Here is a 27,538-nt window from a genome sequence, read left to right on the forward strand (position 1 = left end):
AGTGGTAGTTTGTAGTATTTGATTAATTATTATTTTATCAAACAGCAACAGTAAAAATTCTACACAAACTAACCAAACAATGCCTCCAAACAAAATAATAAAATAATTAACCAATAATCGATTATTCATATCAGCAACTATGCTAAAAATGTGGACGCTGTACGCTAGAACAATTTGTTTTCCTTTGATCTCAGTACTTTTCTAAATGTGCGTAGTATGTAGTTTAATTTGCTCAAGTGTATAATAATCTGATTATCGATCAATCTGTATGATCCGTCAATCAGTGAAGCGGTAATACACAGTAACAATTCCAATAGTGGCAGGAGCAGCAGTTGGAGGAATTATAATTATTTCCTATATTAATAAAACATTAGTGCATAGTTGCTTCACACGTTGCAGGCAGTCGTTGCTACTGCTGTTGGTGTTATTATTGTTATCCAAAACATATATTGTAACTTTTCACTTTTATATTTTTCCCTACTTGTACTCTTATCGTTTAATATGATAACAGTTAGAGAAATTTTATATTAGTATGAAATTTGCAATCTTCCAGAATACAGAACCAGTACTGTGGTTCAAGTTTTTCTTTAAACAGATAGCCAATGGATGAAGCTTGTTTTGTTTAACTCTTCATTTGTGAAGTAATTTGCAACATGATCAACTGAATACCTACTGGTTCCTCTATCCCATATCAAGCTAATAAACCTGTAATGTTAAGTACTTCTTTCCCCACCTAAGCAAATATGGTATGTAACTTTTGCTCTGTTTTTCTCTTTTCTATACATATCTCGCACTCATTTGTCAGTATGTATGAATCTAATAGAATTGATAAAACGAGCGTCCTAGAATCGTTTCGTTTCCAATACAGCTGAATGAAAAGGCTAACACTGCTCTTGCAGTATAGAAGGTTTGAGAGAAACATGATTGTTCAGTGCTACAGTTTTTAATTTTCATAACATCGAACGTGCATAATTTCGTACTTCTCCTATCCAACGATCGTACCGCCGTGGTGGTTATTTTCTTACAAGTCACTGTAGATCAAGTATTGTTGTTTTTTTGCAAACAATGCCACTTCTGCAAACAGCTGTTGCCGCTCATACTGCAGTCTCTCGCAATTCCACATCATCACTCATAAAAATCTGCTTGCTATCTTTCTTTTCTCAGTTTGGTCCTAGCAAACGAACGAACCTTACTTCTTTGTCCTTTGTCCTTTTCGTGTATCCGTTTTTGTATGTTTTTGTTGTTGTTTTGTTTTCATAAAACGTAAGACAATACTTTATGTTACAAGTAAGCTGTACACTGTGTCTCCCACTACTAAAGAACGAAACGTCTTGACCCCGCACTACGGTTGTTACAGATGCTCTCTTGCTCTAGTTCATTTTGCGTACGATCATCCTAATTTTTCATTCTCTGTAAAATGATATTTCAACTTCCAACTCGCTCCCAAACTTTTGTAGTCGCCAGACATGCAAGTATGGACGAATGATTATCTCAGGGGCACGGGGATGGAAATGTACACCGAAACACTGAGTCCATCTTTCATTGGTATGCCGTTTGCGCAGGCAACAGAGTAAGTCTACCCCAGAAATACGCCACAGTCACACTATCTCTCTTTCTCTGTCATTCTTTGTCTCTATATATCTGTTACATACACAATCTCTCTCCTCTCTCTCTCTATCTGTCTCTCTTTCTTCGTCCAATTTCTTCGTCCTGTGTGTCTAAATATTTTTTATGTCTATGTGTGTGTGTGTGAATTGTGCGTATGCTATCCACAACTGCTGCCATTGTAACTTTTGTTGATTAATTGGCGCTTTCACCATTCTTATGTTTCACCGTTTATGTGAATTATACTACCTTTTTTGGTTTACATTTGGTCCATGCAACTCACTAGTAGTGCGCCACCCGTATGGTGCTACATCAGAGCACTTGGATATGCATATATGTAATAAACAAAATACGTACACTGATCACTGAGAATGTTTAACCACTCCAAACATACAACACTACAAACAGCAATGGAATTTGATTCAGTCTCTACATTTCCATAACAGGACAACGGGCCCAAAGTGTACACTATCCCTGATCGCTGATACGATAGCGAATCATCACACCCACAATGAATTATCGGTGTGATATCGACATTATGGCTTCAGTTCAATTCCATTACATGTCTAATACTACTGCTAATACTACTACTATTACTACAATTACACTACAAAATGATTTCACAGCTCTATAATGGAAACCCTGTTTTTGCCATTGCTTTCGATGTTTAGGAGTAAATCGTTCAGTTGGGTAATAAATACGTCACTTATATGCTTCTCTTGGTTGTTGAATGTGCGTCCAGGCAGGTTCATTCGTTTCCCATCGTTTCCCCTTCGCTTCTATCGGTTGGTGGCACACAATATAGTTTCACACCCGTGAAACAACTATGCACCATGTGTACGGTGCTCTTTGCCCACTCGTGTACCAATTGTTCTTTAATAGTGAATGTTCGCTTTCGCATTTCACGACAAGGCATGGTTACTCTGGCATTCTCGGCAGGTAGCCTGTTGACAAAAGGAAGTTATTTTTACATTTACAATAATTTAGCATTATTTCGTCTGTGAATGTGTGTACAGAAGTTTGTGAGTATTTCATTTCATGCATATTTCATTATAATTTCTTACCCTTTTCAGATAAGATTCAGACTAACTGCGAAAATACAATGCAAGTATAAAAATTGTATTTTATCGTCTGATACAGCTATATAGTTCAACGAAAGCAAAACTTGAGCCCCCCTCTAATAATCGACACTTTTGATTTCATTTAAATTTCATTCAAAAATCGTCAACTTAAGAGATTTGGATGTATCTCTAGAGCTTACTGAAATTGCCTGATTCTTGCTGTTGTGTTCAATCCTTATCGACAGAGGACGATTTATTTGGCACCGACTAGACAAAATTGACCACGAACAAGTAGAAGTATAAAGGGATCGAAGCTTGCCCCATCTCATCCCCCCCACCCCATTCTACTATTACATGACTTTGTTAGCTATGAGTTGGATAGATTCAATTCAACGAGAAGCTATGTTTGTTCTGTAACGCTTTTTGTCTCCCAAGCGAGGGTTACTGGAACGTCAAATTACCTTCAGCTGTCAGAGTTGGGCCCGAAAAAGAGAAAAAAACCTGTTCGGACCGAATTCGACTCCTTTGCCATCATATCCTGTTTTCGCTTTTGTTATCTTTCTTTCTTTTCTTCTCTCTTTTTCTATCTTTCCCGTATCTCTACTAATTGCAGTCGCCAGATACACAGGCCTGGCAAAATGATTACCTACAGGGTACCGGATGTGAGATGTATACCGAAACCTTATCACCTTCTTTTACCGGCATGACTTTTCCACAAGCCAGCGAGTAAGAGTCCCGTTTTTGCTAAAAACTAACTAACATTCGTTTTATCGGTTTCATACCACTGACACAGTTAGCCGTCTGTACTGTGACATTTACCCCCTTTCTATCTCTACTAGTAAACTCTCTTTCTCTTACTTCTCTTAGTGTTTATTTACGATCCTAGTATATTTACTGTTACTACTTCTCACTTTTCTTCTCCAGTATTGCTATTTACTAATTACTATCACTATTAATCTTACGCATTCTGTTATGACTTTTGACAATGACACTGCTACAAAATTCTAGCCTCATGCTAGTACTCAGCCTAGCGACAATCACTGAAGATGGTACAGGAAATGTTGCTACTAATGTTATTACTCAACCATATAGTGAAGTGTTGACAAATGATGACTGTACTATTTGCACTGGACTATTTCACAACTATCGTTATAATTTTCAACATTAACTCCAACATCATGAACGTATTATTGTAAATCTGTTGAATCACGAGAATAGTTTGTGCAGTAAGAGAAAACACTTACTCAAAAACTGCAACAGTTCCAAATTATGTACCAGAAAACATTAGGCCGACCTGATTATATGTTTGACGTTACCGGACACCTACTTTCCTTCTCTAATAGTTTAACATCTTTTCTATTCTACTCTTGATTGTGTTGTGTTACCTTTGTTAACTACATTAGTTTTCCCGTTCCAATAGACCGTACAAATAGCTACTGTTTCGTGGCTCTCCTTAGACCACATTCACTACTAACCAGTTTGTCAGTAGATGAGCTTTCCTGGTGTGTGTTTCAAAGACCCTCTGTTTTTGAAGCGTTGTGCCAAAGGCTTCGCTAAACCATAAAAAAATCAAGCAACCCTCTAGCAGCTCGCTCGATTAGTTGAGCTGAGCCCAAACGAGCTCGCAGCAGTTCGATAGTGGGCAGGCACCACCGCAGCATAGCTTCGACACGTTTACTTTTCTCTCCATCTCTTCAGTCATCTTCATCTATTTAGAACACCATTCGAACGCTAGATTAACTGCCATAGATCGAGCAAGCAAGCTATTGTCAACATTCGTCCCGTCCGCCAACGTGTCATTCCACCGTTCCACTGTATCGATATCCTGGTCGAAAAAAAATCGTTTCACTATAACATCGTCGCTGTTGTGCCATGCCTGTTTGAAACGATGAAGCGTAAAAGCTTGTAGTAAACTAAGCTATCACTCCTACTGATCCCATTGCCGTAGTGTGTATCCTCCTGCTTATGCTCATCGGAGTGTCTGAGGTAGCTACTTCTCCCGTTAGTCGCTGCGTAGTGTACCATAGTGCTTGTATGTATATGATCGTCCTGAGGCAGCGCTTGGCGATGGACTACACTTGACCAATAATGACATTGTCCAGACGTTGTGTATAATACAGCATTACCCAATTGTCCGTATCCGATTGCGTAGTACTCCTGCTGATAGAATGTAGCGCGAATAGCTGTGTGTCAGTAGCAGCTAAGCTGAAGTCCTCCCATACATGTACTCTGCTCTCACTTCAAACAACAACCCCGATCATGCACATAGTCACATAAACATTTGTAATGGCCGCTACTACCCAACACTCACTCGTTAGATCACTTATTCGTAGTAACAATCGTTAAACATCAGTAGTAGTTGTTGTCATGTCTGTAGTAGTAGTATTAGTGAACCATCCTTGCATGCTTTCCCCTTTCTATCTGTATGTTCTCCTCCTGTTCTAGTGCACAATTGATAGTTGTGCGGTTATGTACATTCTTCGAGAGCAGATCTCACCACTTGTCACTTGTAACAGTGTACACGGGACGTTTGTTTCAATCGTTTCACTAACTCACCTGCTTTTCCATTACGTTCGCGACGTTAGGCTATGCTTCACCAAGCTTAAACTGTTACTGCTAGCCATCGAGATCAAGGGAGGTGAGGAAGGCAACGACAGCAAGATCTCCATCAATCCTCGGGGTGCAAAAATTCTAGCCAACACGCAAGGCTTTTTCATAGCGCAGAGTGCCGACGAAGTGAAGCGGTGAGAAAATGGCAGTGACCTTCGGTGGTCGGTACGGTAACGTCATGGACATCTGTAGTAAAACGAGACTTTCGCTTTTTTCTTCCTGATTTCAGTGCGTGGTTCTACTGCAAAGCGTGCCATGACGACATCAAAGATGAAACGCTGATAAAGAAATGCAAATGCAAAAACTGTAAGTATACGTTGAATCGACCTCCCATTTCCATACTAATTCCCAGAAACACAGTCTACCGACAAGAACGTCTCGATTAAAAGTGTAAACTCGTCTCTGCTTGTTTCGTCGACATTGGTACCCGTCTCAATTTTCGTCGAGTGAATGGGAGTGGAGAGATCGTCGCAAGGGTGTAACGGTGCCCATAGTGTCAGCAAGGCGACTAAGATACAAAACCTGGACCGGTTTTACCAGCGACTTACTTACTACTATCCCTTCTGTATAGTTCTAACTTGTTTCTTACACGTTACTCCATGCCCTAGTTCCAATTCCTCTCAGTAACAGGTCTACCCGTCCCATACCATACCAACCAACCCTACAAACGCCTTGCCCGTTTTTGATAGATATGCATACCAACCGACCACCCGGATACTCACCACAATGATAATCTTTTCTAATTATTTTTATTCTCTTGGCGACCCCGAAATGAAACATTCTTCGCTGAACTTAATACTGTTGACAAACAAATAAATCATACACACACACAAAAAATCGTCCACCAAATGAAAATGGCCGCCCTCTTACACATGCGATGCGTGGCTTCCGATCATCAAACGGATTGAACCCCCGAATGAACATGAACAAAATGAAACCGAATCTGTTTGTGTTTTTCGTATGTGTGTGTGTTTTTATATGTGTATGTGTGTTCGTAACGCATTGTACAGTGACGGCACAAACCAGGACGAAAATAGGTGATCTAGGTAAAGCAATTGCATAAGTTTCACCTTTTTTTCTCAATTACTCTCGTTTTTAGTTAGATGAATTTTTGCGTAACTTCATTTACTCATTTCCAATACCTTTACGGGCGTATGATTTCCCGTTCTTCCCGTCTTCTAGTTGTCTTCTTTACCGAACAGTTATCGTTTCAGTACTAGTAACACATTTGCATTTCTTTCTCTTGTTTCAACATTTTGGTTAAGATTGCTACGATTTGCATTTTGATCAGTCAATCATGTGACACTTTCCGAAGTGCGAAACGTTTCGCTAGTAAAATAAGCGTGTTTCAGTTTCTTAACTACACGTACAAACATGCTTCAGTTTCTTCAGTACACTATTTTAGACCGTATTTACATGAAAGCTTGATTTACTTTCGTCTTAATGAGTGCCATTCTAGATAATTCATTGGTATACTTAAATATAAAACAACAAAAAAACATACACACAAACACACATCTTCCTTCCGAGCGCATATGTAAAGCGAGCGTAAGACTAGCTCAATGTTCCTCAATGCAGACATTATTGCACTGTAAATAGGAGGAATTTTGACGCATTGGATGCTGTAAATTTTTCACTCTCTTTATCTCTCTCTCTTTACCTATCTATCTATCTATCTCTTATACTCTTTCATTACTATCACTGATAAATTTTTCACTCTCTTCTAACAAGTATAACCAGTAATTTGTAGTATTGATTTTTAACTATTTGCTGCAGTAAACAGTGGGCGCTTTTTTAGTATTTTGTTTTTTTTTTTGTTGTAAATTTTTCAGATTCAAATTTCCTTTTCTTACGAGACTCTGTATAAATTGTTCGTTATGTACTCAGGGGGCTACCGATAAATGTCGGATGTTGGTTTCGTTTACCAAGCGATAGAGCATTTGTGCGTTTTCAATGTTTTGCGCTTTGATAACTCACTAGCAATAAGGAAATACTTCAAGTAATGTACATTTCTACGAATTTATTACTGTAACATTTCACACAAGTAGCAACTAACAGTAAAAGAAAATTAAGGAAATGGAAAAGGGATGGTACATTGCAGCACATCTGAACCTTTACAGCGTTAATACCTTTTTTTCCCTTTCAAGTCATTTAAGCATTCACTGTGTTAAGTCAGACTGACAAGCAAAAAAAAAGCCAGACTTGGTTAAAGATCAATACTTTGTATCTAATTATTTTCTATTCTCTTGGTGTTCATCTTAGTATGTTTGTGAAGGTCTCCTTCAACCATCGTCTGTATCTTGAGGAACTTGCTATTATACAGGGCACATGCACTTACTTCCCACATACATATACATTGCTCCCTGGATTAGTGTTACCGATAGGCCCGAAACACCACTCATGAGCATTAATAATTGACACATTATTGACTATAGTTTTTCTTTCTTTTTTTGTAAAATCATTAAGCTAATACGAATCGTTAACGCCATTTCGATGATGAATGAATTTCATGTCATTGCACTGTGTGTAATATACGCCAAATGTCCAGCCAATTTTAAAGAGCATATGATCCGTATAGCTCATACCTGTGCTTACGATGGTTTCTGTTAATGATTACAAACGTTGTCGTCATATCAGTGGCAATGATTGCATGATTATTTGGGACGAAAGAAGTTCCGTAGTCTGGAAAGATTCCCAAATGCGCTCCTTCGAAGTAAACGCTTCTACAAGTTCATTATAAACATGCTCAATACCCACATACAACCCAAACGAACATATGTTGTTTTCTTTCTTACGTTCTGCATGAATGCTTGGTAATTCAGCACGAATTAATTTGAGTAGATGAATACGAAAACTGTCGTACCTGTACCTACATCGTTCCCGAACGCCATCTTCTACACATCTTGTAATAATAGCATGAATAACATTCAAGTAACATCATCTCTGTCGTAGAATACTCTATCTAAGCCAATCGTTATCGGAAGATAATTCGGAAAACAGAAGCGATATTGTATGCATTAGGTATAACATCGTAAGGGATACCTTCCTCAACTATCTGTCTAATTGCTAATCGATGCAAGCGAGAAAGGGGAAGTGTAATACTTATTCTAGCTATATCGTCCTAGCCTAATCGCAACGGTAAGCATCTGCCGTCTATTATGCCGTTGGTATTGCAGATGCCATGCTAAGATGTGCTGCGCATAATTGTTCTGGCTAGCGACAAAGCTCAGCTCACTGTACAAAGGTATTAGGTTCCATGGGGAAAGGGGAAGTGTTGTTGTGCTGTTGCGAGGGTTTCATGTATGCCATATTTTGTTGCTCAAATTTAGTGTAATAAATCTTACAGCAGCGATACTCGTGTATATTGTATATGCCGTGCCCATGTAGCCATCAACTCGTCCGATATGCGCGTCACACGGTTTGCATCAAGCGGCATCACACTGCTACCACTCTCCCATCATCCATCGCCATCATCATTCCGCCCCACGCGCAAGTTTGCCACAGTCTGGTTTTCGATCCCTTATTTCACCATCAGCGCCAGCGCTCTCCAGTCGATTCCGTACCATGGACTGCAGTACTTTGTTTTATTTATCGAAATATCGTTTTCTCTTATTATACATGTACGCCTTTCAGATGTGGGCATGATTATGATGCAGACAGGAATGGTAAAACAGGGCCTTAACTCCGCCTGTCACACTTACATCGACGGTACGATACCAAACATTCAAGGCAAATGTATATTGTATATGCAAACGTATTACTATTTCCCGCCTATAATACCTCAGTTATTTGTTCTTGAAACTACTAGGAACACAATTACCCTTCCACATTGCCATTAAAGTTTAACATTGCTAGTGAATGTATGATTTTACCGACCAGCTCTAACATCTTCCGTTTTCGTTTACCAAAACCCGTTTTAGTTTGGCCTCCGTTCTGTAAAGTTCTATCTATTCATGCTCTACTGCTACTACTAATAATACTGTTACTACTACTACTAATACTACTACTACTACCACTGCTACTCTGCTGGAACTGTTCCCTATCTCTTAACGCTACTTAACATTATCGATTCTAACCACTTATTCGTTGATCTGTTTGTCTTTGTATATTGATTTGTATGTGTGTTACTTTATGCCTTTCTTACTGCTATCTGCATATTTCAGCCAAATCTGATACGTTAATTGAAAAGTGTGTTTACTTTTTGTGTTGTTGAATCCTCCCAACCCAGAAACAGGCATACAAAAAACTTGTTTCGATGGTTATTTGGTTGGCTTATTCTATTTTCACCTAAATAAGTTACGTTAAGAAAAACAACTGCTATTTTGTTAGGCTGTATTCCTTCGTTATGTTATAGGTTTTGTTCATTTTAAATCAATTGCTTACGCACTAATAAACCCCCTTAAACGAACCAAACTATAAACTCTCTGTTTGTTTAAACGCTACCATGCTATTCCTCAGATTTAAAATAGCTGACATTTTGCTCCCAAATCTTTACTTCTTGTGCTCAATGCAGAGGCCGCCTTTCAACCATTCTTTTGATTTGAAGAATAAATTAACACTCCCACAAAATTTGCAAACGAACCTTTCTGTTTAAAGTTGGATGCTCTAGTATAAACCCCAGATAGATTGCCAGTTATGGTTTCAAACAGTTTCAGTTCAGCACGCCACGGCCCACGTCTTGACGAACTTAGCACACTAGTGGTTCTCACTTTCTGAGCCTGTTGCATGAGGCCTGCCAACACAACAAGTTCTTTCTCCAAATGCAACACGATTTCACTAGACCAACCATAGAAATGTTGAAGCTAACAATTGCATTGCGCAATTTTAATGAAGAAAAAAATTGTCCCTTAACCTCGTCTAAGGACTGTGTAGTTTAACATAAAATTTCAACAAAAGTATCAGCTATTTTAAGTCGTTGAAAGCTTGCTCATAAAACTTTTCGTATCAGTCTGCAAAATAGGAAGCTATAATATGATGTGGATGATGTCAGCAAGCCCCTGTGCTAACATGTTAGGCACGAGTTTTTGAAGCCCAAACAATTTCCTTTACAGTTGACAAGTAATAGCACTGGTCCAAATTCAAATCATTGCAATTAACTATTTACGAAGTGTTAAGCTGAGGTTATACGCAGCACGACTAAATATGCGGCTTTGTGTTTTTGTTTTGTTTGACTGTATATCGATGTTGAATTGCAAAGCAATGATTGTTAGTTTTGTTTTCTGTTTTATACGATGATCCCGGTGTAACAGAGCTTCCTCAAACTGTATCGTTGATCATTGCTTCCACGTGATAGTAATGCGATTAAATAGGTCTACAATCAGATGATATACGTGGTATTGCAATATACAAAATACCTTCGGCTGAATGCAATTGTGTTGGGTGATAGCTACTGCAGTGGCATACAGTCGAGCAAATGATACATTGATCGTATCATCGAGAGGCAAATACAGCCAATAGGCTCAAAGTCTATATAAAAAGAAATATATAAATACAATGTGTAATTAGTGAATGAGACGTGTACATCGAAGTGTGGTTTCGTCCAATATCTAGTAAAAACAAACTGTTTACTTGTACGAAGAATCGTTGTAAATATTCCAAATCAATGTTTTAAATAACTTACCTATACTGTGCATGGAATATCTCATTTGAATGAACCAAAATGTCAATGCCCTGTGTACATTTCCCATTGTGTGTAACTTTATGTACTGGATATCAGCTGAATGTTTTGTAAATAATCATAGATAAATGGGAAGCCTTTTAAAATTAACAAGATGGAGAACATTCCCATAGATAAATGGGAAGCCTTTTAAAACTAACAAGAAGGAGAACATTCTGCGTGCTTTTTTCTATTGACAATGGTTTGTTCTGGACACTCGTTTTGCTACGTTCAGCGCAACGTGATAGGATCAGGATTTAAAGCTTCTGTGATGTCCAGTACAGTGTTCGTACCTACTGATGTCAATTTTCAGCTATCCGTACCGCTTCTGCCAGAAGCAATTATAGGTCGTTTCTCAAACATGGTTGGTCGTACACTTCCTCTGATTTCGAATTGTCGAATCGTTGAAATCTCAACATTCCCCCTCTCTCTATCTACCGCTCTAAATCACCATACAATAGACAAAAACAACCTCTCTCTTTAGCGAGACTCGAAGTCCGCTAAATTAGTCCGCAGACACCATCCACCAATACCCATTCGCTGCGTATCACCAATCTTCATCCCCTTGTTATCGGTCGTCTGACTCGGTCTAATGAAGCAGCGCTTTCCTTTCCGCAAGAAAAGTTCACTACAAGATTACCCTGACCGTTAAACTAGCGTCATTCTTTCCCAGTTTTGCTCCAATCTCATCTAGTTCTGTTAACGCAATCTTACTATTGATACTTTTTCTCTTTTTCTTTATCTCTTCCCATCGGTTACCGTGTTCAATTCGGTTCGATTCCATATTGCGCACGTCTACCTCTGCCGCGGTGTAATCACACGAAACTGCAAACTTCTTTTATGTGATTCGATTCATACCAAACAATAATTATTAAAAAACAAACAAACATACAAACAATTTCGGGTGACGGATAACCGCTTTCATTGCCGTAATTGTGTAACGTTTTGTCTTTCCCCAAATTCCATAACTGCACGCACTGCTAACATAGTGGCAACGTTCAGAAAGGGCGTCCGAGCGATTCAGATTGTTGGACGTGCAAGTACGTATGATTGTAATAACTCAAACCTCAAACTTATAATAATAATAATCACAATAATAATCATGTTAGGTAACTATTTATCAGTCGATGCTATGATGTATATTGTGTATGTTTTTCGTTATCCTCTTCTGTTACTGGTTTTGAACGGAATATATTCCCATAGAATAGCACGACCGGATCCCCCGGACGGACACCCGCCCACTCGGGTGGCCGCGCCCGCGTGCGTGTGTGTGTGCGTGATTATAGGGCCTCCCTTTTCTCAAATAGCTCTGTCGTGTCGTTTTTTGTCGTGTATTCAATGTTTTTTTTTCTTTCCAATCCCTTTCCCTTTACCATCATAAACTGCGGAAGTTTCAATGTCAGGCGTTAGTTGTCCGACTTTTTTGTATAACCTCTTTTCCCATCCTATGTACAACGTCTTTCCCCCTTCTCCCTCTCCCACATACACACACACACATGCACGCACCCTACCGATCCCGATTCATCAGTGTCAGTGTATGTTTCCGTGTACTATTAGATGGTTGATCTTGTAAAACAAAAAACAAACCACTAGAACAGTCAAGTATCTACAGTAATGAAAGTCAATTGCAGTCAATTCATTCCCGTTTTATATGTTTAACAATTTCCCTGTTTTCACGTCTCATAGTATTCCATCCAAAATATAAAAATGATCGGTTTCTCTCCTGTCTCCTTCCTCCCGTCCATACTGACTTAATGAGGATCGATCGCACGAAAATGTTCCTTCGGCCTAGGAAAGGCAAATGATTCAAGTCAAATGTAGTACACGCGGCTCCACCGTGCCGTTAGGAACATTTTTGGGCCCTATTTTTTTATGCCGTGCTCGCGTCACGCAGTACATTCACGCCGCGCTGTTCGAAACTATTTACACACAAAAAATGGGCCGGAAAAAGATGTGGTGGCTAAAATTGTTTGCAAATAGTTTCGCATTGCCGAACGGATGTTGGGCCGCAAACACGCACTAGGCGTGCATTGCTCTTCGTGTTTTGTACTGTGGAGTAAACGTGCTGCTGCTGCTGATGCTGCTGGAGTTTGAAGTCGTATCATTCAGTACACAATTCAGTCAGCAGCGTGTGAGAAAGACTCTGTCTACTCGCGACTATGATATTAGACCGTTCAAAAACTGTGTTGTTACCGTGTCGCTTTGTTTTATATATTACATGTATTGTGATACCTGTCGTAATCTCAGCGTATATTTTCTGTTCCTAATTACTAGTTCGTTCGTTCTTTGTGTCCTTGCGAGTGTCAAATCGTCTTCTGTAGAGTAAATCACTTTGAAAAACAAATCAACTAAAAATGTACACCCTATTGGCTGTGTCTCCATTCGGCTAGCTGAAACGTGCTCAATTGCTAAGCTGAGCTCAATTCTAACTCGTACAAAAGAGGCAAACATTTGGCAAAATTTGGCTCAGAAATATCTACAGTGGGATAGATTTGTCATGCATAACCTGCCCCAAAACCGAACTCTACTCCTCTCCCACACACCCTTTCGTGTGTCTTTACCCAGGAGTTCACGATCGCATTAGCCACGATAATACTGTCCGCTGTGAACTGATTATGATCATTTTCCCCCCTTTTTTCCTCCTTGCAACCAATTTCTATATCTCGTGTTGCACCTTCCAATGACCAACGAAAAACGAATCTTTGGGTGCCAACGTTAAACATTCATTGTTGATTAACATCACCATAAAAAAAACGAATGCATTGTCACAAAACAAACAATCAAACTCATTTACCACGATCTATAGCCGACGATTTCTTACATCCAACACGTAAGTTGTTCATCATCCCATATTATATATGCATACACGCCGTAGTATATAGAGCGAAAGTTAAGCGAAGCCAATTGAACATACATGTTCGTTTTGTTTTTTCAAGTGCTCCCCAATATTGTGAGTGTGTGCGCGCAATAGGGAGGGTTTTAGGATATTTTAATTTTGATTTGTTTTACTTTTCGCTGCATAAAAAAGTGCATATTGCAAAAATGCACTTGTGTGTATTATACACAAATAAACGAGAGCTTGATTACACACACATAGCTGCGCAGCGCTTTTGCGTACGAGCACGTCCAGTGTTGTGCTGAGCATCACCACACCACCAGTTGAATTGGCATTCGGTATATTGTTCTGTGGCGGTTGCCAACATTGCCTAAAAGCCGCATAAAATATATGGTCACAAGCGTCCGTATATTCTGCTACAGAGAACGGGGTGTAAACTAATGTAGCAAACCAAAAAAAGATACAACGTTGCGTCTATATATTTATGGGACAAAAGGATGGCTTCATACCAATTGGCCTTACTTTAATGTGCTAAGGGAGGAGCTCGTTTCGCTGAATTTGGCCGATAATTCGCCCTGTGAATCTACACCGAACAATTAGTCTGAATTATCGGTTAAGCGAATTTGTTCAAGCATTACACTACCACATCCGGCCTGAGCTATAATATCTAAATGATTTCCAATGTAAACATAAAAGAAAACAACAAAATCACAAAAGCTTAAGTAGAGTACGAACACTCCGACACCACCACACACCATGTAGCTAAAGGTGTACTCGCATTATAGCCGTAGAACATAGTAGATTGATCCTTTTGTTCACACTATTTTAACATAGCCATCACCGTATCCGGTAGTAGTCCGCAATTCACTAAATACTAAATAGCTAAGCAAATGAAAATTCAAAACAAAAAACAAATCCAATCCGTTCACTTTTCCGAATAAAAAGAGACAATTTTCCATGGCCCACCCATTAGCATCACCCAATCAATGCTCGCAGTTCTCACGCATACACGTTTACAGCCATCATTCAGCTGATCATTGTGCATCTTTGTGATCCTTCTCGCTAGGTTCGCCCAGTTATTCGTTTCGCTTTGATCATTGTGCGCCCTCCTTCACCCTCTGCATCGTATGTGTGTATGTTTAAATGTGCGTGTGTATGTGTATGTATGCATAGGTTTAGCTGCTCTGCCTGTTATAAGCATTATGCTTGAACGCATTATACTTTCTATAGAAACAGTAGGACCTGTAATACTGCTCTGAGCGCTTTTATTGTTTTTTTTTTTATCGGTTGCTTCTGTTTCGGATGTGTTGTTATAGTCAATCGATGCGCGCTACAATTGTATAGATTCACGCCTAGTATAAATTATTGCACACCCGTGTCACACACAGACATCAAACTGCTAATGCCATCATTTTTTGGGAGGTGCGAACTTATGTATAAAAAAAACTTTTTTTTTTCCTTCATCAGTTTCATGTTTAGAACAGTTAGCTATGTATTGATCATTCAGTTTTCTGTTCATGCTATTGCTGTTATGCTTTTTTACATCTACCAATTGGCTTACAAACATGAATTAAGAGCGTAGTGAGTGTGAACGACACTGCTTTGAAGTGCTTACTTTTCGAGAACTGTGTTTTTGATACCTTGTGCTTTTCAATCGCTTTCAATATCTGCAAGAGCAATTAAATCACTGACTATAGTGCTGCATTTACTTTTTCCTCCTACTTTTGTCTCTTTTTTGACACACACAAACACACCCGTTTAGCTTTTCGATTTTATCTCTTTGACGAATAGCAATTGTACCGTGTTTTTTTTTTTGTTTGTTTTTTTTTCTTCTATGAAATGGTTCATATTTTGAAAACTAGCAATTTTGTAATAGTATTTTCTTTTCTACGTTCCAGTTGTTTTTTGAGACTTTTTGTTTGTTTGTTCCGTTCTTCTCTTGTTTTGTTTTGGCTTTTGTTGTTAAAACAACAACAACATTCCGCAAATCCACACGCCATTACGCGGTGGACAGCTTTAGCGAACAAACTTTAGAGCTCTTGTTTGTATGACTTTTGCAGACGACGGTCACCATCCTGCTCCCACGTTCACCCCACCGGAACTTCCGAAGCGGGTGCATGTTCGTGGAATTTCATCGGGTAAACTGATCTTTCTTGCCGATCTCTTCCATATCCTGCTTGTTGCAACGTTTCTATTGTCTTCTCTTGTATCCAGCGTTTCAGTTCGATTTCAGTTGTCTGTTTTGTGTTGCGTTTTGGTTTGATTATCCGTCTTTCTCACGCCTCGAGCTCGCAGCGCAAACACGTTCCCCACATTGTTTTTATTGTTCTTTTCTAGCGTTTAACAATACGCCCAAAATTCACCGTTTGTTTCGTTGAAGTAATGATTCCGTTAGCTGTTACAAGGTTTTGGTTTTAATTCTCTACTCTCAAACCTCCCAAACAAGCATCCCCACACATACACACTCACACACATACTTCCGTTGACCAGTAAGTGTACTAGTATAAATTTGATGGTATAATTTCGGCAAACCCAGATTAAATCCAAGTATTTTTTTTCTCTCTCGGCATACATTTTCGGTTTTGTTTCGGATTTGTAAACTACCACAGAATTTGACATAAAAATAGCCTTTGAAAATTAATTTATGCATCGTAAAAATATGAAATCTTTCTATTACGCTGCTCGATTGAATATAATCAACATAAAACCAAAAACAAAAAAAGTGTTTCAGAGTAGTGTAAGATATTAGCAAAACAAAAGTAAATATAATTGGACACAAAAACAGGAGCATACAACATCATTGTAAGAAAATACATCGAATCCTTTGAATATAAACCTTACTGAATCAGTCTCACAATATAATCTATTTGCTTATTTTTTCCAATTTAAACAAATGTCCCCAACAGTATAATCTATTTCGTATAGTCTTTCTACATCTGTCTGTCCGATCAGTTTGCAGACAGTTACAAAGATAGTTGCCTCTTTGCCTAGGATTGAAACTAAACACTTAAAATGGCGTAGATGCTTTGGTCAACTGATTGCATGCTTAAACGCTTGTTCTTCTATTTTTGTTTTACCTCTACTTTGAGATTTCACTGTTGTGCTCGCTTTTACGTAGGAGTGTTGTTTTGTTCCGTTCCGTTATTTCACCGTTTTGCTTTTATACCGGCATATTTCGTTTCTAACCCATTTTGATTTACTACTATAGAGTTGTTAAGCGTATCGACAAGTCGTGCGAACCATTATACCCGTTGCCGTATAATGTATCGACGATGGAAGATATAATTATATTACCTATATCTTTAGCAAAGCGTGCGATGGCCGACGACCGAACATCATGACTAATGTGCATTCCGTTATTCTTTTTTCTAACCCCTTGCTCCAAACCATACACAAACCAATCTTTCAAACGAAAACACACCTTCCATCACACATATACAAAATCAAACCCCATATGCACCGTGTGTACGTATCGCACGTGCGATCAAACCGCATTCATCAACCGATTGCCCACCACCATCAACGCTCTCATATCGTGCGTGTGTGCGTTTGTGTGCGTGTGCAAAACACTCATCCCTTGCAAAACACCATTAATGTTGCGCACACCATACCAAAACTGATACCCGTCGTGACACGGATACCGATACGTGGACCGAATCGAACCATCCATTCGCACACCCAAGGCGATATTACGCGGGATCGGGAGGACATAAATTGTGAGTGTCATCTGAACTGTTCTTCTCCTTTTTTTTCTGTGGGACAATTATACTCTAATTAACTGTTCTCTTTCTTTTACGTAAAACTCTATCTGTAAATGTTTCGTACTTCTTTTTTTTTCACCGAAACTATCTCTCTGATGTCTGTTTCTCTGTTATGCTTTTCTTTTGAAACCCCTGTCTCTTCTAGCAGTTACATCTTCTCGTACTAGACTTTTTCTCTTCTCTTTACCAACACTTTTGTGTCTCTTTCTTCCGTCCGTCTTTGTGTTTTGTTAGCAATTTCGTTTTGCAATGTGTAAATACTGCTTACTTAAACTAAACCCTTTTGTTATCTATCCACCAGCTCCCTTATGTGTATCCTTCAACCAATCCTTTTCTACTTGTACGTTCCCTTTTAGACGATCCTTCTTTCTTCTTTCTCGTTGTATGTAAACATGTTTGTTGAATCATTTTCAGTGTCGTGCAACATAGATGTGTACAGGTCAAATGGCGCCCTGCTATGTACCGTACCACTTTCAAACGATGTTATACTATTATTCTGACGTTGTACCGAGTTTCTGTCCCATTATCTATCTGGACCCTGCATCGATCTAGACGTACATAGCAACCAAAGCTGTACTAATTCGCGCCTTGCTTGCTTCTTTATACCTTCTTCCCGTATTTAGTGATCAATCGTAATAGACGAAGCAATGTATCGATGACCGGCTCCAACCAGATGCTAAACTCGACGAAACAAGTTAACAAAGTAAAGCCCAATGTAAATAGGCAACCACCGGACAACTTAATATCACCGTCGACGTATAACAGGTAGGTTCAATATCCTCCCCCTCCCCTAATTGTGTGGGTTAGAGTGGTCTCACTCTCTTCCCAACCAGTACTTGTGCGCGTTTCTTTTAATATTCACTCCCTTTGATGGGGGACGATTGAAATGAGTTGAACAATAAGATCATGTTTTAGAGGACATGTGACTTGAGTTGAAGCGAAACATCTCACACCTACCGAATGCTGGTATTTTTTCAGGCCACCCGAAACAGAACCAAGCCCGTACGCTGGCTATCAACTCGCTTACGAAGTGAAAAAGCTAATGTATGCACCAACACTATGTTTCCTTGCGTCTTGATTTTGATTGTTCATTGTACCACTTTGAGATAGAAATACTCCCCGTTTTTTGCTCTGTACTTCCTTTCTTTCTTTTGTTATTGTTGTTGTTTGGTTGATTTGGTTTGATTTTGCTCAATGCATTTTAATAGTTGGTTCAACACTTCTCACCCGTTTTTCTTCCCCCAGTTTTATGTATGGTTTTGAATACGTGTTAAAAAACTGTCACAACCACTTGTAGTGTTTTTTTACAATTGTCAGAATTGTATTGCTTTTGGTTTCCATTTCACTAAAGATAGTTGCGGTCGTTTCATTTGCTTGAATGATTGATTGATTTTTCATTGTTACTTTATCGGTAGACAGGGGTGTCCTAAATTATGTTCTTTTTTTCTTTTTTTAATTTTTGTTGGTTTGATTGTATTTACCATTCCTTGCCACATTGGAGTATATGGATGTAGGTTGATCCTTCCCTCCTTCCTGCTTCCACTAGTGTACTTAATTATTTCGTTGCTCAGTATGGTTTGAACAACATTTCGTTTCGTTACCGTATCTGAACGCTTATATTGTAGTTGTTCGCTTGTAGGACCATTAGCGCAAGTATTTTAGTACAATTGTGCTCATTTTAAAACACCCCTTCCACTGTAGGCCCACAAGTCGCGGCAGCGGTTCCGGTGCGCAGAGTCAAAACGGAGTCACGCTCCAGGCGGGCATCGCCGACGATCAGTCGAAGGACTTCGACTTCGAAAAAACGGAAATGAAGTACGATTCGACGGGCATGTTCCACTGGAGCCCGGCCAAAAGCCTGGAGGAATGCATCTTGGTAAGTGGGAAAGGTAGCAGGCCGAGCAAGTATGTTGAATTTTCTACTCACGAACGAATGTCATGTTGTAGGATCGAAACCAGGCGGCCATGACCGTACTGAACGGACACGTGGTCGTGTGTCTGTTTGCCGATCCAGACTCGCCGCTGATAGGACTGCGAAACTTGGTGATGCCATTGCGTGCGTCCAACTTTCACTATCACGAACTGAAACACGTCGTCATCGTAGGATCGGTCGAATACATCCGACGAGAGTGGAAGATGCTGCAGAATCTTCCCAAAATCTCCGTGCTGAATGTAAGTAGCACCTCGTCCTTCACGTGTCGGGAGGACCTATGGGGGCAGAGGTTAGAACATAAAGTATCTTACCTGGTTTTGTTTTTAATCCCTCACGCCAATCAGGGCTCGCCTCTCAGTAGAGCAGATCTCCGTGCCGTCAACGTCAACCTATGTGATATGTGCTGCATTTTGTCAGCGAAAGTTCCTAGCAACGATGACCCAACGCTAGCCGACAAGGAAGCCATTTTGGCATCGCTGAACATTAAGGCCATGACATTCGACGACACGATAGGCGTGCTAAGCCAGCGAGGCTCCGAGCAAGACAATTTAACTCCTGTAGGTAGTCCAATAGTTCTGCAGCGTCGCGGTTCCGTGTATGGCGCCAATGTGCCCATGATAACAGGTAAATATGGCTGGAGGCATTCGAAATGCTCAATGTTTCGAAATTCGGGCCAGGCACAGGAGAATTAATGCGTTTGCGTTCGTTCTGTCCATTGCAGAGTTAGTTAATGATAGCAATGTACAGTTTTTGGATCAAGATGATGACGATGATCCGGACACTGAGCTGTATCTGACGCAACCGTTCGCTTGCGGTACAGCGTTCGCTGTGAGTGTGCTGGATTCGCTGATGTCCACGGTACGTATGGTCGAGCTGGTTGCGCTTGATGGTGAACCAATTATTTGATTCGACAACTGCCCATCATTCACTTGCAGACATACTTCAATCAAAACGCCTTAACTCTAATTCGTTCGTTAATCACGGGTGGAGCTACACCGGAACTAGAATTAATCCTGGCCGAAGGTGCTGGACTCCGCGGTGGATATAGCACACCGGAAAGCTTGAGCAATCGCGACCGGTAAGTGACTGGCCCAAGGGCTCGAAGGGAGTCTAAGCTGGGCCATAGTTGATGTTTTACCTCGCTTTCTCCCCTGCACAGATGTCGCGTTGGACAGATATCGTTGTACGATGGACCGCTGGCACAGTTCGGGGAGGCCGGCAAGTACGGCGATCTGTTCGTGGCCGCACTCAAATCGTACGGCATGCTCTGTATCGGTCTGTACCGATTCCGTGATACCAGTTCGAGCTGTGACGCAAGTAGTAAACGCTACGTTATCACCAATCCACCGGACGACTTTTCCCTACTGCCAACCGATCAGGTAAGTTGCGTTGCATGCTTAAGTGAAAGCGAAACAGGCACTTACGATAGTTTATTGCAACCTCCCCTCGCTCCCGGTAGGTGTTTGTGCTGATGCAGTTCGACCCCGGGCTAGAGTATAAACCGGCAACAGTGCGTGGACCGTCCGGGGGTGGCCGAAATCAAAACAGCCAGGCGGCGGGCGTCGGCGGCGGTGGTTCCAACAAGGACGACAACTCCTGACTATTACTGTGTAGCGCCCTTACCGATGGACCCTACTCATACATATGAACAAAAGAAACTGATTTTATATACCAGATTGCGCTCTACATCAAGCGATTTTTCCGCAAGCTCGTCTACATTTTCCGCACGACGCCTTCGCGCTCCGTGGCGTCGAAATCTCACTAACTTTTTTCCCACTGTTAGCATACCTCCATCGCTACTACGGCGCAGGGGGACAAGTGCTGCGTAGAAGATAAGCCAGTGCTTACTCAGTACACACTATCCACTGTAACACTATGATATAGAGCGCCATCTAGTGTATAAAACCATTTGCAGCCAGTATAATTCGATCAACGCAACACGGCGGCGAAGGCGTCTCATGTTTAGTCCGCTCAATATTCTTTGAGCATTGATAGGTGTGTGTTTATAACACGCAATAATATAACCCGCACACACAAAACAAAGACAAGCATCGATGCCATACCGTCGTGTTGGAAAACAAGGCTGTTCATATGAAAACGAAATTTCAACGCCAAAGAAAACCGAGGAAGAACTCCACTTGCTTCCTACACCATTCCGTAACAAGTGTTTTAGGTTTCCTTCCTTTTTACCCTGATCATAGCCTTTCTTCATCCGCATATGTGAGTAGGTTCAGCCCATTTCAACTCTTTTCCTTTCTGGCCATTATAGACAATAGTTTTAGCAGTTTGTTGTTAAGTTTGAGTTAAAGATGTTGACTCTCTTGACCGTATGTGAATGATTTGTGTGTATTTATCTGTTGCCCTTCACTTGTCTGTAGTAGCCAATAAATTGATCGTTCTTTTAAGTTACATCGTTGGCTTGATTTTCGTTTATTTGTTCTTTTTTCTCCTTCGTTCATAGTGTACGTAATGTCTTCGATAACCTTCCCGTATCAACGCTTGTATTTTATGTTACTTATTTTTTTCGTTTTTTCCTTTTCTTTCGTAAATCGTACTACAGTTTAGTTTCAAACTGCGTTTAGGTGTAAGAAGAAGGGAAGACGGAAACAAGATCGAAGGCGAAATTTCAAATTCAAACCAAGGGGTACCATTGCAGGGTTGCTGCACACAAAGACATTCTAACGGATTGTGCCATCAAATATTGGCCGTTGGATTGGTAGAAGAACATGCGAAATCAAACAAAAATGCTATATATAATGATACAACAGAACAAAAAGAAAAACGCCATGTACAAAGTATAGAGAGAACGAGATTTAGCGAACGAACACAAATAATGCTAGTGCTAGTGATAATGCTTTTCCACATTTCATCCCTTAAAACCGCGAACATAATGTTTAAAGCAACAAATTTAATCGAATCTAGAGAAGTACGGTGCCGTTGAAATAAACATCTGATTAATTTAATTATCTTTTTTTTTTTGTAACGAGAATAGAGAGTAACAAGAAGAGGCAAAAAAAACAGAAAAACAACACAAAGCCAGAGCAAGCCACACGGAAGAAATTGTAACTAAACAACTAATGCAACAGCTAACAAAACGAAACGAAATCACACTGCAGAGAAGGAGCGTGCCAGCAACGCAACACGTACAGTGGTGGTACCGCTGCCCTCACGCATACTGATACATGCAGAATAATGAAATGCGCAAATTGATGATAATGATGACGACTTCTAACTTGATTTAAGGCGAATTCAATCGAAAGACACAATCATTTTATAATCAAAACAATACTACAACAAGAACAAAAAAATAAACAAGTGTAATTTAAACGAAAGATGTAAACATAAAAATAGTGACAAAACAACAGAAACTCGCGTGCATTATTAAACAAGGGCAAGGTGAAACGTATGATGCGGATGCAACAAAAACAGATAAAAAAAAACAATATAAGAAAAGCAAATCGCGCATAAACCCAAACAGCAGCACAACCCAAATTCATTAACAAAAGCAAAACAGTGCGACGAGCTAAGCGCTAAGAAAGTTGTGGTAAAATGAGGTCTTGAGGGTAAGAGTATAACACCTCTACGAACGATAGATAGTCCATCATACTAAACAAAACAAAAAACAAAAAAACATTCATTCACGCTAAACTGTTCACTCTTGGCTGCCGTTCGTCATCTTTGCCGCAAGTGGCTGTGCGGGATTGTTTTTTTTTATAGAGCTCCTTCGGCTCCCTAGTCTCGGTGTGTTTTGCCAGCAAAATATGTACGTTAGTGTGTCGATTTCGGTTAGTGTCGCGTATCACTTAGTATCACTGCGGCTGTGCGTCTTTCCGCTAGTGGTTTTTTTGCCCCATCATTTACTTGTTAAAAGCAATTGTTACGACTTGATGTATAATAAGGCTACACAGGGTGCTTTAGAAATCGGTTAACTCGGACTGTTTGTTGCGTGTGTATGTGTGTATGTGTGCGTGTGCGTGCGTGTGTGTGTGTGCATTTAGTTTTTAGGAGTCACTTTCGGGAGCGGGAGTGGGACATGAGGAAAATGAATGGAAATCAGATCTCGTATCAATCGAAACCATTGCATAGATTCGCAACCAAAGTACAGAAACACACTCGCCTGCATGTACACAATAGAAGAACAAGAAGAAGAAGAAGTAGAGGAAATACACAAACAAATATGTCCTACAATTCCTGCTCTCTATTACGCTATCAGAATAGGTGTTTAGGAAGCCGGTGGACAGTGCACAGACAAACGAACTCTCTCGGCCTGTGTCGGACGGTAGCATCACAGCATCGGTGCCAGGGTAGTAAGCTTTGCGCATTCCGTCTCTGCCGCAAGGGCAGACGTTTGCGAAATCTGTCTGTGTGTAAATAGAACTGATAAGCGAGCTTTGTTTCGTTCTTATGAACCCACTAAACAGCTAATTCAGGTGAATATTAGTCAATCATGTGCTCTACTGTTTAAACAAAAATTAAGGAAGCTATCAATACACTGTACACTGTGTACACTCTGATGAGCTAGGAAGTGAGACATTTTTCGTGCGCATCCTTCAGCCAACGTCCGGAGTGATGCTTCCAGTGAGTTCTCGTTCCGGATAGTGCCGGAATGCTATTGTTCTGAATCTGTTTCCATCCATTTCGAGCCGTTACGTGAATGTTAGTATTTAGGGGCTCAGTATCTATCTAAAACCTAAAATAAAGTTTGTTGTTTCCGTTCCGCGTCGTAAGGGACTGGTGGAAGGCTGTGGTTTGACTGCTCGTGGTCAAACTGGTCACAAACGCGCTTTCAATGTCTATCAGTAATAGGAGTACAATAATGATTACTATACTCCTGTCCGGCAATCGAAAGGGTATTCCATTCGCTCCTTCCCTCAGCCGTAACCGTAACCAGGCCGTGCCGTGCGTGGTCTTTATGGGGCTGAGGATACAAGGGAGGGAAATCCTTGCTCAGACTACTAGAAACTATATCGAAAAATCGTAATCGCACCAAAACCCTCCTATCTGTACACTTTCTCCGTAGTTTGCTAGCGCTCTTACTGCAGGACCCGCCTCTAGTTCCATGATGTAGTGTCACTGCTACCGGTGCATTAGTCAGCGCATAAAAAAAGGAATAAAAATGAAACGGAATGAAACCAAACATAAAAAAAGATCACCCCGCCTCACCCTCACCAAACGACGCACAGCCACACACGAACACGCTCACTATAGCAAAGCATACCTACACTATGTCTATGCATATTTGACCTAATTAGATAGCGCCTTAGAAAAAGAAAGCAAGCGACACAAGCGTCGAAACGACGCTTGCAAGCTCGCCATGGGGAGGTTAGTTCTACGGACGAACGCGTGTCCAATGCTTACGATTAACCGAATCAACGATGATTATTTAACTGTTACTGAATTGTGCGTGTGCGAGTGCATTTTCTACTTCAGTTGAACGCTTCCATCGTTAAACAGTACCACGCGCTGGTGGTGCCAATGGTGTGACTTTCGTTGAATCGCTCTGAAACAAACGCACTGATCGTGGCGCGATCCTTCGTGCGCCGACGCGTATCCGGGTGTGCATGGCCGGTTGCAGTCGTTGCCTGCAATGGTTAGTTTGCACGAAATGAGCGCAAACGTGCGAGGAATATTGTGTTCAACTTTACTGACGACAGCAATACGAAAGTCTGTGTGCGATAAAAACTAGAGCAAACGGTAGGGGAAAGAGGAAAACAATGCTGAAGTGAAGCTTCCTACTCCGTGACAAATAAACCCACAAAAAAGAAAGAAAGAAAGCAAGAAAATAGCAAACAAACAATAGACCATTCAACACAGCAGCAGAAAACGAAACAAACAAACTAACAAACCAACCAACCAACCGGACAACAGACTTAGCAACAGCGTATTATTGATGCATAGTGTGTGCCGATATAGCAGGTGATTTATACTTCTAGATTAGTGTACTTAACTTCATACACAAATATATAAATATACATACATGCATATGGGAGGATAGAAGAAAAAAATACACTCACACACACACACATGCTGTGGAGATGTAATGCATGATTAAGCTTAGAGCGCGCGGCATAATTAGGCAACCATCAAGCTAAACAAGGGACAGGCTACCATTGCATTGCATGATAAACGCTAAATTGAATCGAAATAGTCGTTATATTTTCTAAGTGTATTGAGATTGTAAGATACTAAACGTTTCGCTGCCTCTGTTCCCATAGTGCATAGTCGGATCGGATTAGGTTTTTTGTCTCTCTTTCTCTCCCCCTCTTCGGTATGTCTGTGTGTATGTGTGTGTGTGTGCGTGCTGGGCTGCCCCTTTCTGAGTGGAAGGCGACCACCCCCAACCAGTACCGCAACAACCAATGACTAAGAGATGCAATAGTGCGCACCACCGATGCGATGGAAGTGTAAACACTAAATAGTTAACCCGGAAGTCAGTCGCCGATCTAGTGCACAGCAACACAAACAAACAAACAAACAAACAAGCAAAACAAACAGTAATTCACAACAAACCGGAAACATACAACTCGGCAGTATTGTTTCACAGGAAGATAACATTCGAGCCAGTGAGTTTGGGCACACGTACACAGACAGCGAGTAGGAGAGGAAAAGCAGTGAGTAGGAAAAGAAAGTAAGCAAACAAACAAACAAATAACACAATGAGCATTATAAGGATGCAAAGTGTGCTGTTTGTGTGAGTGTGTGTGTGAAGAAAAACCAAACCAAAAAAAAAAATAATGCAAACAAACGTCAAGGGTAGAATCCTTTTTTTATAGATTTTTCAAAAAACTGACAAAAAATCATACAAAAATAACTACTTCAGCTAGAGTAATAATTTAGTACGTATATAAGGTATGTGGAAATGCTATACAATTGTACATAGGTCGTAAATTAAATCTCTGAAAATTATCCGTGCATTTGAGTAAAAGGATCAGTGGAACGTAATGCGGAGAGAGAGAGAGAGAGAGAGAGAGAGAGAGAGAGAGAGAGAGAGAGAGAGAGAGAGAGAGAGAGAGAGTGAAACAAGGAAAGTCAAAGTAATAGGATAGTATCTACGGGAGAGTGGCGTACGGTGAAGGACAAGCTGAGCTCTGTAAAAAAAAACAGAAACACATACACACATAATTATCAAACCTTGAACCAGACATTGGCTTTAGTTTCCTTCCTGTAAAGGTTCTAAGGAAGAGGGAGGCAAAGATAGGCGATGAAAGGTACATACACAATCGAGCATACATTCCTAGCCATATACTAAGATGGAGGGAAACCATCGGTAACGTAACATAACGCCATCACGCAGCAGTTAGCAGCAGCTTAAGATAAAAGGGCTAGAGACTTCGCTATCGCATACAAGCATACAACAACAAAAAAAAACCGTGGGCAGATAGGCCAACAACAGAAACACTTAAACTTTACACACCTGAAACACACATCCACACTAAACGAAAACACTTCTCTGGGAGTGGGAGATTAACGGCGATGCCGTTGATTTATAAAACACATTCACACTAAACATACACACACACACAACAAATACAATACACGTACACAGCAAACACTCACCACAAACTTAGTGCTATCGTATTACTCTGTATCTCCTGTTGTTGAGTATCATTTTTGCTAATACAGTTTTGTATCGCCCTCGCCGCCCTCCCTTCTTAGTCTAGATTTCGTCACGAAACAAACAAAAAGACGGTGAGGGGACAGAGACCCCCGGTTCACCTAAACTACCTTTGTTGTATTGCAATTTGCGCGTATTGCGCGCTCGGTGTTCATTTTCATTTCACCATTAACCAGTGTGTGTGTCCTCTCCGCATCCGTGTTTAGGTTGTCCGTTTTTTCCGATATAAATGACGTATGCAAAGACGCGATGAAAAATGTTGTTAACGTTAAACTTATTGTTAATTATAAAAATTCAATGCAAGGAAAAACCAAACCAAGAACAAAAAATGAAAAACAAATTGATGAATATAATAAGCAATGGTGGCAGGTTGTTTCAATGCCACAATGGCACAATCAAACCACATCCGAAAATTGGCCCGACAGTACGTGCTGTGTTTGAAATTTAAGCGTTTTTCGTCC

General features: G+C 40.4%; 1 protein-coding gene across 37 annotated transcripts in view; it reads left to right on the top strand.

The window, feature by feature from the left end:
• The window catches only part of LOC120952824 (calcium-activated potassium channel slowpoke), a 69,692-nt gene extending 43,226 nt beyond the window's left edge, over nucleotides 1-26,466 (top strand). For 4 of the 37 annotated variants that reach the window (XM_049606128.1, XM_049606131.1, XM_049606129.1 and 1 more), the window contains exons 12-26: nucleotides 1,458-1,570; nucleotides 5,252-5,410; nucleotides 5,506-5,582; nucleotides 8,910-8,984; nucleotides 15,829-15,906; nucleotides 17,452-17,484; nucleotides 18,153-18,294; nucleotides 18,508-18,573; nucleotides 19,231-19,405; nucleotides 19,477-19,701; nucleotides 19,807-20,086; nucleotides 20,184-20,320; nucleotides 20,398-20,540; nucleotides 20,622-20,841; nucleotides 20,922-26,466. In XM_049606128.1, coding sequence (XP_049462085.1) covers nucleotides 1,458-1,570; nucleotides 5,252-5,410; nucleotides 5,506-5,582; nucleotides 8,910-8,984; nucleotides 15,829-15,906; nucleotides 17,452-17,484; nucleotides 18,153-18,294; nucleotides 18,508-18,573; nucleotides 19,231-19,405; nucleotides 19,477-19,701; nucleotides 19,807-20,086; nucleotides 20,184-20,320; nucleotides 20,398-20,540; nucleotides 20,622-20,841; nucleotides 20,922-21,062 — 2,064 coding nt within the window. In that variant the 3' untranslated portion in view covers nucleotides 21,063-26,466. Of the gene's footprint in view, nucleotides 1-1,457; nucleotides 1,571-3,279; nucleotides 3,393-5,251; nucleotides 5,411-5,505; nucleotides 5,583-6,286; nucleotides 6,323-8,909; nucleotides 8,985-11,921; nucleotides 11,973-13,738; nucleotides 13,763-15,828; nucleotides 15,907-17,451; nucleotides 17,485-18,152; nucleotides 18,295-18,507; nucleotides 18,574-19,230; nucleotides 19,406-19,476; nucleotides 19,702-19,806; nucleotides 20,087-20,183; nucleotides 20,321-20,397; nucleotides 20,541-20,621; nucleotides 20,842-20,921 lie in introns of all 37 variants that reach the window. The other 33 variants (XM_049606152.1, XM_049606149.1, XM_049606151.1 and 30 more) reach the window with 23 other exon arrangements.
• Nucleotides 26,467-27,538: the final 1,072 nt, after the last annotated feature.

Source organism: Anopheles coluzzii, chromosome 2, assembly GCF_943734685.1.
Source record: "Anopheles coluzzii chromosome 2, AcolN3, whole genome shotgun sequence".
NCBI lineage: Eukaryota > Metazoa > Arthropoda > Insecta > Diptera > Culicidae > Anopheles > Anopheles coluzzii.